This window comes from Simochromis diagramma, unplaced genomic scaffold, assembly GCF_900408965.1.
Source record: "Simochromis diagramma unplaced genomic scaffold, fSimDia1.1 OVJJ01000321.1, whole genome shotgun sequence".
In the NCBI taxonomy this organism is placed as follows: domain Eukaryota; kingdom Metazoa; phylum Chordata; class Actinopteri; order Cichliformes; family Cichlidae; genus Simochromis; species Simochromis diagramma.
In genome coordinates, this window is record NW_024386772.1 from 5,387,735 (window position 1) to 5,407,855 (window position 20,121).

At 39.9% G+C, this 20,121-nt stretch overlaps 1 protein-coding gene and 1 long non-coding RNA gene across 6 annotated transcripts in view; one reads left to right on the forward strand and one right to left on the reverse strand.

Moving 5' to 3' along the window:
- The window catches only part of asic2 (acid-sensing (proton-gated) ion channel 2), a 394,155-nt gene that overhangs the window by 258,463 nt on the left and 115,571 nt on the right, over positions 1-20,121 (forward strand). The window contains exon 1 of one of the 5 annotated variants that reach the window (XM_040044557.1): positions 5,573-10,067. The exons of the other annotated variants lie outside the window; for them this stretch is intronic. Coding sequence (XP_039900491.1) covers positions 9,375-10,067 — 693 coding nt within the window. The 5' untranslated portion in view covers positions 5,573-9,374. Of the gene's footprint in view, positions 1-5,572; positions 10,068-20,121 lie in introns of those variants that run through there. 5 annotated transcript variants of the gene reach the window in all.
- Positions 2,162-19,774, reverse strand: LOC120741652. The gene is made up of 3 exons (XR_005697660.1): positions 19,554-19,774; positions 18,207-18,209; positions 2,162-2,174 (listed from the first exon to the last, which is right to left on the reverse strand). It is a non-coding gene; the product is annotated as an uncharacterized LOC120741652 (long non-coding RNA).

The following is a 20,121-nucleotide window of genomic DNA, read 5'->3' on the forward strand; positions in this document are numbered from 1 at the left end:
TTAACCCCGAGTGTTGCCACGTTCAGTCTTTGGTCATTCTGTTAGTTAAGCTGTAGCGAGTGTTACCATGGAAACCCTGGAACAAATCCTGTTGTAAGAAAAATGATCAGAAAAAAAATGAAGAGAGAGACGGCAAGCAAAGCTGCAGTGAGACTTGTATCATTAGTAAGGGAATGATACGTTTGCACCTGGATGCTAATTGTACGTAAACATGATGGACTTTTTTTTTTCTTTTTTTGCAGGGGGTAGGTGAGGTCCGGGGCCTATAGTGACACAAGTGAAACTTTGCTTTTGGTGTACTTTATGAATTCCTGCCAATCAGAAGAGAAAAAAAAACAGCTGGAAATTCAATTCTTGATTTAACAAGATTTTTATGTGTCAAAGCTGCAGATTCTGTCTTCCCAGCCATCTTAAATGTGCAGCAGAGTGATTTCTCTCATGATCAATCAGCCGTCTGAGCTCAAAGGACCAACATGCTAATCTTTACCAGCTGTACAAGAGCAAGCTGATAACTACCAAGTCACAGTCTGAAACACTCAAGAAGCTGTGAGCATGCATGGTGAGAGTTTTTAATGTTTGCTAGTTGCCCGAAGCAAGAAAGAGAAAAGTTTTAGCTTTATTTGTTGCACATATTTGTGACTGCCTTCAGAGACTCTGCCTATTTTCATGATAGTGTTACTTTATTAATTCAGTTTGTGCTTATGGACTGTATTACCTTGAAAAAACAAAAACAAAGTAATTTCACCTGGAAAAATACGTGACATGCAAAGTTTAAGTGTTGATTCATGGGTAACTTTCAAAGTGAGTATAACAGGGGGAAAAACGGACAAACCCATCGTAGAACCCAGCTAGACTTGCTGATTTCATTTGTAGTTTCGATGCAAATAATGCAAATTTAAGTACCCTCATTTTGTAAAAAGGTAGAATTAAAATAGTTTGCTTATTGCATAACAGCCAGCAGTTGGTGCTCAATAAGTGTTATGGCAGAAACAAACATTGTAAATTAGATTTCACTGACCTAAAGTTACCCCCATTACTATTTCTACCAACAGGTCTGGGCAGTGTTATATAACCGTTCACGCCCTATACAACAAAAGAGTGGAAAAGTTGTGAAAAAGTCAACCTGTGTCGGTATCAGAACTGAATACAGTATACCAGAGTATCTCAGTCTTTCAGAAGTAAAGATAAGAATGGGTTCTTCTTTTTTAAGCTTGTGTAGGAAAATATTTCCATCATAAACTTGATAATCTCTAGATACTATCATATTGTAGTAACCGGTAGTAACAGTTCCAGACAATTATCTATAAGGGAAAACTCCAGTGCTGAATGAGCATGATCTACTAGCTAATACCTCTAAGAACTCCTTTAAAAATGCATAAAAATAAATAAATAAATCACAATTCTTAAATGGCTCACAGCAATGTTTCAGTAACACTTCTGAAAATGTGTGTATATGTTCAGTGAGCAAAGATTGTTCACAAATGCAAGTCAGAACTCTACCAGCACCCAAACAAGAGCCAGTAATGCTGCCATTGCCATCTGGATACACAAAATCTGAAAGTCTGTTTGAAAATCAAGAGTACCATATCATGCAAATTAAAGGGAAGAGGCATTATGTAGCTTTGTGGACAGGCTTGAGTAACATGATGTCACATAATTGTCTTTAAGAAAGGCCTTGCTTATTTCTGCAAGACAATGTCAAACCACTAGAGTGCTTTGAGTACTCCGGGAGAGTAGAAAAGCGCTATATAAGAATCAGTCCATTTACCATTTACCACTGCTAACCAATTTATTTTAATGCATTATAAAAACAAACTGTACAAAATTCAGTTGAATATAGAATTTCAATGACTTGCACATTATGTCTTTTTGCATTTAATTCAATTTCCAGCAATGCTCCAACAATTATGGAAACAGGAATGCTTTTAGTGTTAAGTTTATCCCAGGGTAAGACATCAATTGTTTTCTGTTGATTCTTTGGTGTGCAGACTGAACCATGGCCGGGGTTATCAAAGTGTGTGGATGGCCGCAGGGAGTCATAAAGGTTAGGAGTGTGTTTGCAGAGTGGAGCTGGGATGCTGCCAACCTGTCAGACAGTGTTTAGCTAGTGTCAGTTGGGGAAAATTCTAAGTGTAACTGAAGCTGATTGTGTAATCATGGGGACTGGAGTCCAGCTGGATGAATGACACACCAGTTTCGGGGTTATTAAAACTGGGACATTCATTGAGATGTGTGCACGCCCACATTTTAAGCACCGTCCCCTTTTTTGTTGTAACTACTTGCTCGTCAGATTTTAAATGTCCTTCTGCTCTGTCTAAATGTGGGCCAGGTGTGAGGATAGATCTAAAGCAGCTGCTTCCCGCTATTTTTAAATCAAAAAAGGTGGTGGTAGTTTAATAAAAAAGAGCAGCAGCATGAAAACAAACCTAATCAACCATGAAGCAGATGAAAAAAAAAAAGGATAGTGTTTGCCTGGCTTGCTCCCTTTGTCCTCAAACGAGAAGCTGATTTTGGAGGTAGCACAGGATCCGTTTGAATAACAACTACGAAGAGGTTCAGTGACTGTATAAAATTATGGATACTGGGGGGATAATATCTGATTTTTCACATTACTGTTTGTTGACAGGTCTTGGTCAGTCCCACACACCTCATCTCTGCTGGAGGCTTTAGCAACTTGAAGCTTTACCAACTTGAGGCTTCATTAACCACTATTAGCATTACAAGTATGAACGCCTGACTAAGCTGCAGGTGTCAGCTTTGGTTGTTGGTAATGTAGGTGGAAGGATTTGTCAGATTCTGTCCACTTTACTCCAGCAGTCTAAGAGTACAATGTTAATGATGTGCTATAAAATTCCTGATTTATTTTAAATAAGTTGTGGTTTTGAAAACGAGCAACAAAATCAGTCAGACAAATTGATGTGTTATATAAGATATATGGAACATCATAATCTACTCCCTAATGATGCGGAGAATCAATTAAAAACATTTAGCAGTGGCAGCAGATGTGGCATAAGTATATTGAACGAGCAGGTGAAACCTAACATCAGTGGTCTCTTTTTATTGAGCTGTGCCTCGTTATGTTTCTGTAACCACTGACAATTAATAAAAATAGAGGTGATCATGTTCAGCACAGTTTGCTTCTGTAATGTTGGGCGATCGACAGCACCGGTGTTGTGGGTTCCTCCAGGCCACCCTCGAGCCATCAGGGCTGGAGTCATTCCGCTTCCACCTCTATTGATTTAGCAGAAAATGAAGTAAATCTGCTTTTCATTAGCCGGCGAGGAGCTAGTAACCCTCAGTTATTTCTCTCTAATTTTGACAAAGAAAAATATAATACGTACATTTAATAAAATAAACGAGTTCAAAATTCTGATTAAATAATAGCTGTGCTCAGTTTTTATTCTTAGGTTTCTAAATGTGTTCTTAATATTCTTTTTGCACTACAATTGTGTGTTTTTATTATCAATCCCACAGATATCATTAGGGCTTCATGCAATTTAACATTATTTAATCTCAGCTTAACACCTACTGTGCAAGTCGAGCTGCTTTTAGACAGTTGCTGAAGTCATTCGCAGTATAGAAAGCTAGTTTTAAAATAAGTCTTTCTGACTATGTGCAACAGAGCTCCTGTGGTTTTTTCTTAACACAAAAAACGATGCTTCTTTTTCAGCCTGCAGGCTAAATTACAGCATCTCCATCACTGCTAACTGTTTTCTTGCTGAGACTGTTTTTTTGGTGGCTTTCTTTGAGTGATGTCACCTCCTGCTCCGACAGAGCAGACAGCTGTGCCGTTTACAGGTAGGATGATCACCACGCGCCCTATTATTCTCTATGTGACTCAGACTTTTCAATCAAAATGAGCATGCAGGTGAGTGCAAAGGGCAACTTCTGTAATAGTCGGTCTTGAGTAGAACCAGTTTTTTCTGAATTTGGCACAGCAGACTGATTGCTTATGTTCAATTAAGCAACATGCTGATTTGTGTTTTACTTCAAAAATAGACCAGTTATTTATCTCATTCTGTTCACTGAAAAAAGTAAACATTACTTTTAGCTACAAAATTATAGTCCTGTATATGTGACTTGTATATATGTCTGAACACCCCTATGTATTTATAGTCCTCTTCACTAAGACTGAATTTCGTAGCTAAAAGTGGCAGTGATCAATATTCATGTTAACTGATTACTGAAGGTGTTGCTACTGGTAACAAATCCACAGATAACTGCCACTTATCTCACGTCCTTTCAGCTCTACAGTCTCCTTTGTTTGTCTCGGTTTACTGTTTTTAAGCGTCTCACCAGCATTTGTCTTTTGAGCTGCTGCACATGGAGGCAGTTTGTACAGAGTGACATACTTTATCTAAACAAACAAAGTAAAGAAAACCGAGACATATCAGATTTATTTAGCTTAATCCTCAGAATTTTATAGAGCAAAAGAAATGTTGCTTAAAAATACACTGATAAGATTTTGACTACTAATGAGGTCAGTCTTTTTGATTAACAGAAAAAGAGTGACTGCTTGGATAAAAATGGTGTGAACACTGTGTAGGTTTTACAGAAAATGCATTTTAGTGGGTGATTCTAAATATAAGAATAAGTCACTGAAAAACTTCTGGAAAGTGTCTCCAAGGTCTATAACAGAGAAATGTTTAGTAAAGGTTTAGTCTGGCTTATTTTTACACACAAAAAATATCTAGAGCAGGTGCTGCTATAAACCAAAGAGACTGCCTTCTACAGGAGAAGAATGCCGGAGGACAGTTCTGCCTGCATCAGCTACATCAAAGACACTTTTCGTGTTAATGCAAGGCAGCAGCTGTTTTAAGGTTAAATCAATTAAGCTAAATTGATGAGCACAGCAGCATTCACTACCTTTGTTTGAGTATATGAATTCTTTGATGGGGAACGTGCTGAGGATTTCACTGGAGCCAGTTTTCTGGCCTCAAATGAGCGCCACACCTCAACATATTGTTATCCCTGACACAGACTCGAAGATGATAGACAAGTCCAAGCCAAACCTCTGTCACATCACAAAGGAAGCTATCTCTAGATGGTTCTATGAACCCTGACAACAACTATTAGATGGAATAATGATTAAATGAGCTACTATCATGAGACATCAGTCTTTAAGTTTTAATCAGTAGCTACCCAGGGACTTATCTTTGTATTAAAAAAATAAAAGCTTTAGGTCCAGCTGGAAGATGGAAAGTGAAGCTGCCCGCTAAGCTTTTTTTCTCTTGATGACAAGTGTTGCTGCCGTTAGTTTGGAAAAGTCTAACAGCTCAGAAAAAGCCACTGATTGCTTCGCCTGCCACCGCTAACATTTTAAATTAAGCTGGGGTTTTGATTAATGGCATCCCAGCGCATGTATACTGTTTTTCTTTGCCTCCTGTGTCCTGCTTGCCCTTGACACAGCCTCACCTGTGCATTCACCAACAAGGCCAGCGTGGAGCTTGCCCTCTTGTGAATCAACTACAACCTCGCAGAGTTCCTGTTTAACTATTAAGTGTTTAATGCAGGCTTCTGAAACATTCTAGGCCTCATTAACATGAATCTATGAATGTTTAATTGTGGTTTGTATTTACAAGCTGCTCTCTCGCTGCCAGTTTGCCACTATGTGGCCTTTGATCTTGTGACGGTGCATTTGACTAAAACATACCGGATTATTTTATAGGACTCGCATGCCACGATGCTGCAGCTATACAATGCGGTCTAATTGTATCTGATGTTTGGGCTGGCTGTGTCCCTAATTAATCTGTGATTTCCCTTATGTTTTAGAATTGCAAATTGGATATATTGAGCCTTTGAGCTGTTCGTTACACTGGCTGCATAGCTGGACTGAGAAACCCTCTTTATGGCTCCAAGCTAATTATTCAGCCTGTGGATCCAAGCTCTGGAAGGCTGCCTCTGCCTCTAGCTGTAGGCAGTGAATGTGTGCGTGCTTATGCATTCCACCATAGCATACAGTAGGCGTTAGAAGAAATATGTATACATGCACGCATTTGACATTCCAGATTTCACACTGTGTTCCTGTTCTTTGTATTTTTGCTGGTTATGCATTATACATGGACCTGTTTTAACGTTTTCACAGTGCACGTTTTGCTGTTTGGGAACGATGCGCTTCATTACGTGTGCAAATGCGAGCACATGCCAGTTTGGATTTCTGTGCTAATTTCTCTTGACAGCTTGAAATGTTTCTTTAAACTTATGTGTGGGCTCTATAGTTCAAAGTTAAAAAACGTCTTATCATTACGCATTCAAAGATGAGATCACAAGAAGTTGTCAAGCAGCGTTCGAGAACTTTCAGCTGAACGGCAAAAAGCAACACGGTTCCAGTCAAAATCATGTCAAACCCACACGCGGAGTTCGATATTCACCCCGTGATGTTAAGAAACCGTTTTATATTAATTCGTTTGGTCTCTGGCATTTATTATATACTACTACAAAAATGATCTAATATCCTGATAATTATTCAGAGCCACCACACATTGCAGGTTCTGACAAATTATACAGACGGGGTTATATTCTGAGCTTTATTTTAAATTTTTCTGTAGAAACAGAGAGCAGCTTAGGGGAGTTTAATGAAGCAATCTAAAAAATTAAAATGAAGTGGAAAAATAGCCTTCATCACACAGGGAGAAAATGGTCTCCTCTATAATTGGCACAAGAACATTACTGAATGTTAATGAGTGAAACCTTGAATTTTACAAAACCATGCATTGCAGGACTCGGTGAACAAGAGCCCTTACAGCGAGTTGGCTCTGAAGCTGTCTGTTTACTTGTATTGACGAAGGCTATTTAACTTGACTGTCCTAAACGGAGAGTGCTTGTTGGCGCAAGTGATATTTGCAGACCAGGAATGCAATAATCCTTCACCATTAAAAAAGGAAAAAAATGGTACAAAAGGTGGGTTTGCATCCGAAACGAGGTAATAAGATAACATTTTGTTGTGTGGAAGGTTGTTCTGCTCAGAGCCACAAAGGACACGCTCAAAGACTGAACTATGCCTCTACGTTTTATGAAAAATAAAATGAGCTTTCTCAGAGAATTGAACATGCAGCCTCGCTTGGTATGTATTAAGGTCGTTGTCTTTATAGAACTACAGAGGCCACCAGCGCTACTTACAAAGAACCAAATAAATAAAAAATGGAAAATATGTGTAAAAATGAATGATTTACAAAGTTTTTTCAATTCATAGCACTAAACATACCATTGCCAGAGTGTCTATTTGGGTCATATCAATTTTGCTATTGAGATATTAAAAAAAAATAACAAAAAAATCAGTGGTTGTTCCTTAACCTGAGTTTAGATCTCAGGTTATGGAACAAGGACAAATGTACGTGAAATAGAGCAGCTTGGAATTAATCAAAAGAAAAATGTGTCTATATAATTTTCTTTTCGCTTATTATTTTTGCTAGACTAAAATGTCTAAGGTTTAGTGGACCATTTCAAGTTAAAGTTAAGAGAAAAATCCAGTGAATCTCAATGAGCAGGTCCTTGAGGGAAGACGGTCCCTTTACTAGACAAAGTGCTAAAAGACCAAAGCTAAAGTCGGCAAAGAGTGCATAACCCATTTTATTCCAATCCAGTTTTTCCAAACAAATTTAAAATCTCTATTGCCAGATTTAAAAGAATGAGATAAAAAAAAAATTAACCCAGAGAACAAGAGATTCTACGTGTGGCTTTTTGTGCACTGCATGCACACAGCAGCCTCTCATCGCTCTGAGGCTGTGTGGCTCAGCAGCAGCAGCAGACAAACAGAGGGGGGCGAAGGACGGCGCAAGTTAGCACAGAGAGAGACAGGCGCTCTCATCAGTGACGGGCTCACCGGCTGCGTGGACAGAGCTGTGGCGCAGGAGGAGGAGAAGAAGAGCAATGGGGGGACAAGCTGCCTGAAAAGCAGAGCAAAACAGAGGAGCAAAAGCGTGAGAGACATCGAGAGAGGGAGGGGGAGAAAAAAGAGAGATCACAGAGAGGAGAGAAGTCATTCAGACCAGGGAGAGGGAGCGAGCTGGATGAAGCTGACAAGGACACAGAGAGAGGAAAGCGCACACAGAAACCTTTCCTGATGGAAGAAAAGCAAGGGAGTGCTCGGACAAAGTGAAAAAGAAGAAGAGGAGGAGGTGGGGTGCCCAACAGGAGGTCGAGCTTACGGGGCTTGACTGACATAAAAGACAAGAGGAGGAGGAGCATGAGGGCAAGTTGATGGATTTGATTTGGAGAGAGTATTTTTAGAAGGAGGAGCGGAGACATGAGGGGAATATTGAGATTAGAGATCCTGTCTGTGAGTGGGGGAGAAAAAACTAGGGGGGAAGAAGAAGAAGAAAGAATAACAGGAGACAGATAAGGGGGGAGAGATGTTGAGATGTGAGTGTGACAGAACAGATTATCTCTGGTCTGGTTTCCCGCAGGAAACCGCTGTGAGTGTTTGTCCGTGTACGTGCATGAGTGCCTCCTTCTCCATGTGAAAGTGTGTTGTGGTACGTCTCTAACTGTGGCCGCGCTGCTGAGAAGCAGGTCCGCTGCAAGATGAAGCTGTCCCGTGTTTACCTGCAGGACCTAATAACGCCGGTTAAAACCGAGTTCAGGGACAGACGAGGAGCGGATCAGTGACATCAGAAAGAACTAAAGGCACCAAAAGTGAGACCAGAAAGTGGGAGAAGAAAACAAATGAGGATCGTAGACTTTTGCGAATTCAATTAAACCACATACTTAATAGTGACAAGGAAGTGATTGCTGCCTCTGGCTGATGAATGCTTCTGCTAAGCTGTGAAGCTCAAAAACACATACTTAACCCAAAAGAAGACAAAGCACAGCGCTGGAACACGGCTCTTCTTGCGGACTGCACCACACCAACCAATTCTGTCCTCTGTCATCTCATTATTTTAATTACCTTCCCTTCTTTCATTTGTTTTTTGTCCTCTGTACTAAGCCCGTGGTATTTTGTATTCTGTCCTCTTCTCTCCCTCTCTCCTCCCCTCCCTCTTCCTCTTGCCTTTGCTCTCTCTGTCTCATCCTCTCTTGTTCACTGTCACCCTAACTGCCGTGGATGCTGGAGTCATTCATGTAGAAGACACCTTGCTTGGAGCACATTTGCCTAGCTGATTTTTTTTTTCTGTCCCTGCTGAGCTGGATGATTGGAGCACTCTCACATGGAGAGACTAAGAGAAATGACCAACAACTAGTTGCTGCTCAGTTCAACAGAGCTCCTGCACCAATAAGAAAAGGCAGCTTCAAAACACACAGCTTTCGTAAGGTCACTTTTTGTGTGTGTGTGCATGCAGTGTCAATGCACTTCAAAGTCTATAGGTCTGTAGTGTTTTTTAGGGCCAACACATATCCATGTGTGGATTACAGTAGTGGATTTATCCTGGAGCTACATGTGGGCCCCAGCCCCTGAGGCCTGGCTGGGAAATGAAGCCTTTCCCGCAGCTTTAGGAGCACTGTGGACAGCGATGGCCTTGGAAGGGCGCTGTCTCCGGAGGGGATCCCCGGCCATGATCAGAAAAGGCCGTCAGCGGCTTCATCCGAAGCCAACTCTGGCCCAGGTCACTTCCACTCTGCTGTCAAGGACACGCCTACACGGTTTGCGGCATATTTGCGTCCCTGGTGGCTCTGTGGGCCGCAGGGCCTTCTGGCTTCTGGCACTCTGCACCTCTGTAGGGTTGCTTTTATCCTGGTCCTCCAACCGCTTACTCCACTGGCTTTCCTTTCCCACATACACGCGAGTCCACACTGAATGGGCCAAAGAACTGGCTTTCCCTACAGTCACTATCTGTAACAATAACCCTATCCGCCTGTACAAACTCACCAAGAGTGATCTGTACTTTGCTGGCCACTGGCTGGGCCTGCTGCTTGCTAACCGGACAGTGAGACCCATGGTTTTGGACTTGCTTCAGGAGGACCGTCGCACCTGGTTCAAGAAACTGTCAGACTTCAGGCTCTTTCTCCCACCCAGAAACTTTGAAGGGACCAACCTGGAGTTTATGGACAGACTGAGCCACCAACTGGATGACATGCTTCTGTCCTGCAAATATAGAGGAGAGCCATGTGGAGCTCATAACTTCTCTTCTGTAAGTCGGCTTCTTGTGTTTTTCTTTCTGAAAGCAGTAAACTGCAAGATAAAAGTTAAAATAATATTTGCATCATGCTGAAGCAACTCGTCTTTTGCGGTAGTCAGCCTGAATACACAAGACTGTAAAATCTGTTTTACGCATAACTGGCTGTTAAAACTTTGTTGGTCATCATAGAAATGTTTGAACATCATTTTCTGCATTTATTAAATCACCACCAGACCTCTTGGCCAAGAAAATAACCAAGGGATACGAGTTTATGCATTTTCAGAAGATTTGTTTCGGAAGTTGCATGACAGTAGCCATTATCATACATTAACACAGATGAAATGGGCTAATTATCGGCTCGTGGGCAAGAATGGCTATTAAACGACCCCTACATATCAAAAATGTTCTTTAACAGTACTGCCCCAGGTTAGTTTACTGCCTCTGTGTCTGATCACTCATCTTCTTTTTCTCTGCGGATGTGAGTTTTGGTGGATTTCTGTGCCCACACTCTCTCGTGGGCTCCCTTGCCATGTTTGAACCATGGCAGATGTTTTCTCTGTGGAAATGTTGAAGCTCAAGCTGTGTTTTAAACTTTTTTTTGTCTTTTTTTCCCTTTTCTACTATGTACTCAGTGTTGGAAACAGAAGGAGAAAGGATTAAGTATCTGTATGAAATGCACACAAATCTAAACAAATCCATAGTGAGCGTAATTATAGTTGTTTTTTTCGACTGGTGACAATTAAATATATTTGGATTTTACTTTTTAGGTTTTAGTTTAGACTTTTAGTATTTATTTTTTGACATCATTAGTGGCTTTGTCTGCTTTTACTGCAATAAATTCAAATAATAACCCACGTAAAAGGAACGAAGACAAAACATCACATACAGCACATGGTGTGTACTGAATGTGAAGCTGAAGAAAACAGTTAGAACTCCACGGATTTAATCAAAGTCTAATTTGAGATCTTGAGGAGTACATATAGCAGGTGGAATATTAGTCATTTGCCATGTGTTGACATAGATTCCTTCTTTTAGAAGAAGCTAGCGTTACTGTCTTAATTGCTATCGTTTTGGTTTTGAATGAAGACAACAAATCTGACAAGAAGTAAATTTAGCAGATCTATGTTACCAAAGACTTTTCATTTACTTCTGCTACTAGTGCTGCATTAGTGCTCTGGCTGAACAGTTGATTGTCAAGTGTCATTGTGGGTAGTCTAGGCTTCAGGTTTCAGGTTAATGTCAGGTAATGCTTTCATTACAACAGTTCATTTTAATTTACTTTAATGCTGATTCTTCTAATGGAGAACATTTTACCACAGGTTCAACATGAAATTTTTAGAGATTCAGTTCAGTTAAATTCAACCTATACCTGTCTGCCCCTGTGTGAAAAAGTGATTGCCCACCTAAACCTAATAACTAGTTAATTAACATGGTATCTAGCATGGACTCAAAACACTGTGGCCAATCCTACAAAGGTTTACCAGTATTCCAAGTTTTCTTCATTTGTGGATATTGGTTTGCTGCAGTCCCAAAGGCTTAGAAATGGCTTAGTATCCCTTTACAGAGTGATAGATATCAACAAGTTTGTTGTCTAAAGCTGTTTCTTTAGATCGTGGCAAGATGTGTTGCTAGTTTTGTTTTTCCTTCTTCATCAATACTGTCAGACCGGCAGGACATTTCAGGTGGTATACTCACAATTACACTAAAAGTCCCAGTGAATTACAGTTGTTGTGTTTAACAAGAAAACTATAGCTAACTGTGTTTTTTCTCTCTTTATGCTTTTGAATAGAACTGAGCAGACCATCATCATCATTATCACTTCAGTAATGAGATTCAGAGATGAATAGCTTTTTAGTTGTTCTTGTTGTCTAATACAAGTTCAGTCTTTTAGTGTTTAAGCTCTTACATGGCTTGCCATGCAGCCTTAGAAACAAAAGCTGAGAAAGAAAGCAGCATAATTGCATTGCTTCGAAACCTCCTTACAGTAAAGCACAGATTATAAAAAAAACTTAGGGTTAAGGGGAAAATAGATTTTAGGGATGTTCAAGGAGTGTGTTAAATGATAAAACAATACCAGAGATTGAAGAGCCATCTGAAACCATTAGTTACATTCTTAAATAACCAATAACCAGAGGTGGCTGTAGCTCAGGAGGTAGAGCAGGTCATCTTCCAATTGAAACGTTAATGGGTCAATCTCTGCCCATTCCAGTATGCATGCCACAGTGTCCTTAAGAAAAAAGAATCTCAAGTTGCTCTCCAATATGAGCAACTTGGGCAAGGGTGAATATTATAAAAAGTGCTCAAATGAATGTGTGTGAATCGGTGAATGACACTCGAAATATAAAGCGATTTCAGTCCTCAGGTAGAGCAGGAAAGCGTTTTATAAGAACCAGCTCATTTACCAAATCACATTTTGAATGCACTTACATGCCATTTTAGTAGACATACACCCATTTTCTATCTACAGACACACGATGGTTTCATCTCTTATTTTCCACCCTGGTGTATTTTAGAACTTCCAGGACAAAGAAGGACGGAGAGCGGTGCTGCCATGTGAAATAACTGTAGCTCCAACTAGTGATGAGTGGCTGCATAGCATCTTAGACCAAAGAGTGAACTTAAGTTGTGCATTAATAAAGTTTGAATAATTGCTGTAGCCAATTGTATTAATCATCCAGCTGACTAATCGCACACATCTCGTTGTTTCTATGTGTGTGCATTTCAATCAAACTAGTTTTCGTTAGTTTTACTTATTTGTCATGCTGAACTTTGTGTTTATTCTGTCTTTTTGTCCTCTGTCAGAAACAGGACAAAGCACATCAGACTGCTGCCATGCAAGTTAAGTGTGCAATCAGAACCATGCCCCAAGCCATCCATTATTTTTTTAAGAATGCTGATGATTGCAGTAAAGACAAATACATATTCTTTCTGGTTTAAATTCAGATATTTGAAATATTTGCAGCAGTAGAAAGGGCTCGTTGCTGCTATCGATGTCAAGGAGAAGCATTCGGTTGGTTGGCTGCAATATAACAATGCAAAACTTTTGATACTGAATCCATTCAGGATGTGAACTGTTCAAGCAGCAGTTCTGTCCTGAATGATTTTCTTGCTTTCACAACATACAAACGTCCAAACATAAAGACTCAATCTGTGCAATCTATCTCCATACCAGTAAATCCAAAAGGCAGAAACCATAAGGAGCTAGGTCGATGCAGCGCTAGCACAGTTTGATCCCCAACCAAGCGAGAATTAGCGTATATTTTTCACCATGTAGGTTTCCTTATTTAGTTATTACATGGATACTACGCCAGCTAATGATAAGTTTCTCTGCAGATCACATTGATGCTCCAGTCCTGTTTTCTTTTTCATCTTGTTGTACCTTAAAGTGGGCCTCGTGGCGTTAACGGGCCTCAGTGGTTTTGCTAATCTCATTAGCCTGCTGCTACAAGTCAGCAAAGACTCCCTGAGGCCTATTCATTATCACTGTATTTAAAGCAGCGTCGCTCTAAGACCAAAAAAGATGCAACAGCTAGAATTAAACAAGACATAGGAAGTACACGTACATAGACTTGTGGTTAAATAAACATGAGAGAGCTCTTTTCTTTGTGTGTAAAAACTGTCTTAGTAAGAAGTGGGAAATGTAGTTTTAATATGTGTTGGTTATTACAGAGTACAGAGGAACCTTTGAACTGCCAGGCAGTCTCTGGTTTGAGTGGGAGAGGAAGGAAAAAGGTATGACAAGAAGTTGGAAGTGAGTGATGGCATAAAAAAAAAAAGCATCTAGTTGATCAGGTCGCAAATACAAATGGTTCCCATAATTCTGCCCAGCCCTTATAGCAGCAGGATTTCATGTGCTAAATCTACTGCATCACAGCGAACTAGTAGAAAGCTGGCAAATCAATAAATCTCTTAGCTCCGTGCTGTGGTTTATGGTGGTCTGTATTGCTCCCACATCTCCAATACTGATGTATTCTCAGCCACCCCACAGCTAGTCCCAATAGCGGGGGATGACAGATCTGGAGAAAAGTGTCAAAGGCCAAGCAAACTGTTCTCGGCATCCTCAGTGGGAGTAGCTGATACCTTATCAAATCCCAGGTAACAGAGCCACTTCCTGTGATGAGCAGATATACATCTTCTCCATACATTTAAGAGCTCCATCAAGGACGAGATAACTGCACCTGCAGTGACAAATTAAACATTGCTTGGAGTTGGAGAGTAGCACCTAATCATACTCCAAGTAGGGAATGAAAAAAGGTGAACCTCCCTGTCTGCCCACTGTAATGTATCAACTCTATCTCAGTAGAAATCTCATAACTGCAGAGCCACATTATTAATACTGCCCTTACCCCCTGTGGGGTTTGACTTGAGGAGGTTCATACGTGTTTTTGAATTGTGAATTATGCAGTACATGTATCAAATATTAATGAATCCAGGTTTTTCTTAGAGCTGGTATATTCTACTTTTAAATCTGCATCTACAGTTTAGAGTCTTTCAGCTCGTTGTTTTGGCTTTACAGCAACTTTATTGTTTTTGTTTATTCTTAGCAACCTTACAGCTTCCTCTGCATGCCGCTCAGCACCACAAAGCAACTATATTCTGTGTTTGCTGGATGCCTAAATTTGAAGTTGATTATATACGTTTGCCTCTTCACAATATAACATAGACATAGCTTACCCTAAATCCTTTTGTTTTTGTAAATCTGCTCAGGAAGGTAGTTGTTTAGTTTAGTGTGACATTCAACTGCACTAAAATAAGGAAACCCAGGTTCCTTTTAGAAAAAGATTTGAACACAAATCCTTTGCTCTGGTGAGATCTCAAGGTCTCTTGTGAATTTTAGCAGTAATCTTTTAAGCATACTTTAATTTTTCATTAGCTTCATCTCCTCATTGTGTTTAGTAGATGTCTGCTCAGGGTTGCACATGACAAATTTAATAATCTTCTATTGGTGCTGTGGGTCAGGCATGGTGTAACGGACGATGGCTTTAACGGCTCCTCTGTTTAGTGTCTTTGTCTTATGTGACCTCTTAACAGAAACGCGCTTCATTATAATGCTAATTTTCTAATGTTTGTTGTTTTCTCTGCTCACAATGACATTAAAGATTTTTGCACACATATACGTGTAAGCAGCATCCGCGCTTGCATCAGTTTGGTGACATGACGGTTACAAAATTAAACAAAATAGATGGAATCCAAAAAAACAGCCAGTTCTGTGTGTTTGTTTGATTTTAAACTGGTGATTAATGTAATTTCTAGATTGGTTTAGATTTCTAGATCCAGATTTCTAGATTTTAGATTTTCATGTTGATGTAAAGTCAAACCGAAGTCAGAGATGCTAACTCATCGTGGGTTTGAGGTGTTGAATGTTGCCTGGACATCCTTGCTAGATTTTCTAACAAGAGAAAGTTAGTGTTTGTCTGCTTTTTTTTATTGATTAGAATAAAACAAAGCAAACAAACCAAAACAAAAATATCTCAAGGGCAAAACATGTGATCTCACGTTTGCAGCTTTGTTTTCTACTGAGCTAGTTGAATTCACACTGGAGATTTCTGCATCTCTGTGTTTATGTTGCTGACATTAAAGGTGTAACTGTCTGTAGCGTTAGGCTTACCATGTAACAAATGAGACAGAATTTAGATCTATATAAAGGTAAATTGCTTAAAAGTTGTTGTTTTTTTAATAACAAGAAAAAAATACTGATTTGCTTACATGTAGAAGATGTTCTGTGGCCATCAACGACAGATATGTTTAATTTGCTCAGTGCAATTCAATTTTATTTATATGGCGCATTTCATTACACATAAACTCAATGTGTTCAACACAAAAGAATAAAAGCATCAAAACCTGTGTAGGGTTACAATGCCTTAAGGCAGTGAAACGGCAAAATAAAACTTAAAATACACACTCAGCTATTGAGTGTAAGCCTGTGTGAACAAAGAGGTTTTGAGTTTGTTTTTGAATGTCGGCACAAATGTAATTGATCTCAGGTCAACAGGCAGCTTGTTCCAAAGAACAGAACCACAGTAGCTGAAAGCACCTTCAGCACACTTGGATCTGATTCTAATAACAAAGGATCTCCACCTGATGACCTGAGAGGTCTGACTGGGTTATAAACAGTAAGCAAGTCTGATATGTACTGGAGAGCAAAACCATGAAAAGCTCTGTGAACGCAAAAAAGGATTTTAAAGCTAAAGCATCTGTATTGCACTGGGAGGCAATGAAGGGATCACAATAGTTTTGCTATACTTATAAGGAGTCTGTCCTAATGATGATCTGGAGAGTTCTGCAAATAAATGTTTACAGTAATCTGACCTGCCCGACATGGAAGCAAGACCAATTTCTCAGTCTTTTTGAGTTTTGGTATATTTTTTCATTGATAGAAAGCACTTCTGCTAATTTTATCAATATGATTATCAAACCTGAGATCACTGTCTAAAATAATGTAGAGGTTCCTGACTTGCTCACTGTCTTGCCTCTGTTCAGTTCTAAAAACTTTGAGATATTCAGCAAATAATACCACCAATGCAGGCGTTAGATCGTCATAAAGGGACAGGTACAACTGTCTATCAGCGGAAAGAGAATGGTAGGCTATGTTATGATTCTTTATGATAGCACCAACTGGAAGCATACGAAGATTAAAGAGCAATGAACCAAGACAGACACTTGAGGAATCCCTGATTTAATTTTTATTTGTGCAGATCTACAACTACTAATTGAAAATGAAAACCTCAACCCTTTAGGTTTGACGAGAGCCAGTCAAGAACCTGACCTATTAAACCAACTGAATCATAAAGCCCAAGTCATGATCGGCAGAGTCAAAAACAGCACTGTTGATTTTTAGGCCACTGATGACTTCAGGAAAAGCTGATTCTGGGCTATGATTGGACCTGAACCCTGACTGGCACATATCACTAGATGGCCTTTCTGAAAACATCCCCAAAGAGAATTGTCTACTCCCAAGATCAAACTGGGAATATTTTATTTCTTATGTGAATGCGTAAACTGCTACTTTTTGCAAAATAATATTCCTATTTTTATTGTTTTTGAGCTGAAACAGAAAGTTTGTGAACATCATAGGGTTTTTTTTTTTCACTTTTTTATTTAGGCAATAGATGTACTTGCAGTTGTCTTGGGGCTATTTTCAGCTGAACCTTCCATTTTCATTCTGGAGCTCTAATTATTTGCAATTTTATTGTCTGTCTGGGAAAACCTGAGATCTGCACCACCTTTTGACTTTCCTCTTTTACTTTCCACACTGAGCCTATAAACACAATGAAGAGGCGTATTTGCAGAGGGCCCTGCGAAGCCACCTACAAAGCCTCGTCAATCTCCACTGAGCCTGAAGAGGCCCCTGATTGAGTTTTAAGCACATCCAGGTAATAATGCTGGTCTCTCCTGCTTTCGTTTGTCATAGACCTTTTCGGTAGAATTCCACAAAGTAAGACCATAAGCTATTGATTTGGCTTCAAGTAAACAATAGTGGGAGTCAGGTGGAAGCTTCAGCTCCAACGAGAGCAATCTCATTAACACAGGTGGCCTGGTGCTAACCATGCTCCTCAGCCCCAGTCCAATTTCCCTCTTCAGAACAGATGGCCTGAGTGGTTTCATGAGCTCCAACTTCCAGGTTCCACATTAAAAACCGTAATAGTACTGTGTGTATGAATGGCCACAGCGCGGGTCATTGATATGCCACTAGATACAGGCGGCATCCAGTAGCTGTTTGACTGCAAGCACAACGAACAGTCACCTTAATCTGCCAGCGTAATGCATGCCTTGAATGCAGATGAAAAGATTATACATGGTTAGTATTCATAAGGTCGCATCAATGCATAAACCACAAAACTTGTGTAAAAGGTTAGTGTTTGAAATAGAGAGCTAATGGATACTGTTCTGTTCCATGAATTCCATTAGCAGAATCTGTGTCCAGTCTCCACTACACCTTATAAAGGGTGTGAGTTCCAGCAAATGAGCTTCACATGGTCTTTCTTTGTAATACTGCTAAGAAAAACATTTGCGTTGTTGAGCTTCACTTAGGAGGCTGTGACTGAAGCAGTGGTATATCAAGTAATGGCAGGGTCCCGAGGCTCTACACTTCGAGACATGTCATCAGGAAAGACGTTAAACCCAAATTTCCTCTCAGTGCTCGGTGCTGACACGCTTTTGTGAATAAGAATTCCATTTTAAAGTGCTAGCTGGGATGTAGTTAAGGTTAAAGGCACAACATGTGTTTAGTATATTTAACATTTATACAGCACATAAGTGATGACACATTGCAGTGATTGCAGTATTTAAAAAGTATGTAGTTTAAAACATTTCACCATTTTCTAGCTCATTTCCCACATACACAAATTCTGCTCTAAAGATATGCATACAACTACGCCCACGATTTAAATCTATATTCATTGTGAGCACCTTTGGGCAAGAAATACCTTGCCCAAAGGTGTTTCTTTTCCCACCTGCAGCACCATCTCCGTGTTGTGCACATACAAAATGGCCAAATAGCTCAGTGCTAATGGACATTATATGAGATCCAGCATTTTGTGTAGTACAACACGAGCAAAGACTACACTGGTAACATTGTCTCAGAGATTACCCTACAGTTGCATCAACAACTCTGTGACAGAAAGTCAACAATCACTAAATGTTCTAAGCTTTGCAAAGGTGAGATATTATTGCAGGGATGTTTTATCAGATTGCATTACATTGCACTTCTGTATATTTTAATTTCAGAGCATAAAAATGTAAGAAGAATATTAAATGCATTTCAGAAGTATAGAGACAGTTCAGTTTTCCAAAGTCCCCCCTGTGAAACACACCGACATCATCTCTACATCACATCACAGGCATTTTCTTTTTGGACTGTGCTCAGCATGCTTTTGATTTCCTTACATTACAATTTATGTTTATAGTACTCCAGCTTTTGTAAAGTGCCACCTACGCTAAAACATTCCATAAACTCATTAGATTTTCTCAGCATAATTAGATGTGTTTATGGGTTTTGAGACAGGTGAACTTAAAATGTCTAATTATGCCACAACAGGAGGGCTTATCAAAAGCTCTGAAGTGTGATTACAGAGTTAGTCGTTTAATGATCAAAATACCTTGCAGAGAAATTCAAAAACAATATTCCAACTTGCAAGTTTATGTAAACACTTTTTACAAGTCAAAAAAAATTATTACTATAAGATTATATGAAGCCAACCCAACATTTTTTTCCATTTCCCTGACAAAGAGAATTACCCAAGTGAATTAATTTGACTCTGCGTCATTTACATCAGAACGAGGAATAAACAAATTGCCAACACAGCTCATAATGCAACAACTGATTCACATTTTCATTGTATCGGGAGTGGTAATTGTTGTAGTAGCATTTGTTTGAGTCACAGTTTATAAGAACAAGAGTGGGTAGTTTTATACACACACACACATATATATAAATTCTCCTCTCGCCCCAGCGGGCAGTTCAAGCTCGGGTCCTTTACCTTGGGAGCTTGAGGGGACTGCGCTCTTCTGGACAGAGATCTCGGATGTCATTCCTGGGATCTGCTGGAGCCATTCACCTAGCTTGGGAATCACCGCACCTATTGCTCCGATTACCACTGGGACCACTGTTACCTTCACCCTTCACATCTTCTCGAGCTCTTCTCTGTGCCCTTGGTACTTCTCTGGCTTCTAGTGTTCCTTCTTCCTGATGTTGCTGTCATTCGGTATCGCTACATCTATCATTACAAGCCATCTACTTCTGCTTGTCTATGTAAGAATTTAATCAGATTGCAGTTCTTTCTGATCCTTTGCTTCTGTGAAAACACAGTACAGCAGTAACAGCCCGTGTGTTAGAATCAATCATATAAACAACCGGTTAGTGCTTGAAGAAAACAAAATCACGCACAGACGGGGTGGATCATTCAGCAGCAGGCACGGCACTGACACTAATATGGGCTTCCCAGCATGTGATAGTGGCTCTGTGTGGTTCTCCTCATAGGAGTCTCTTATCATATGACAGGGCAGCAGTCAACCCATGCAGCCAAAAACACACTCATGCACACACACATAAGATGCTATTAGAGTG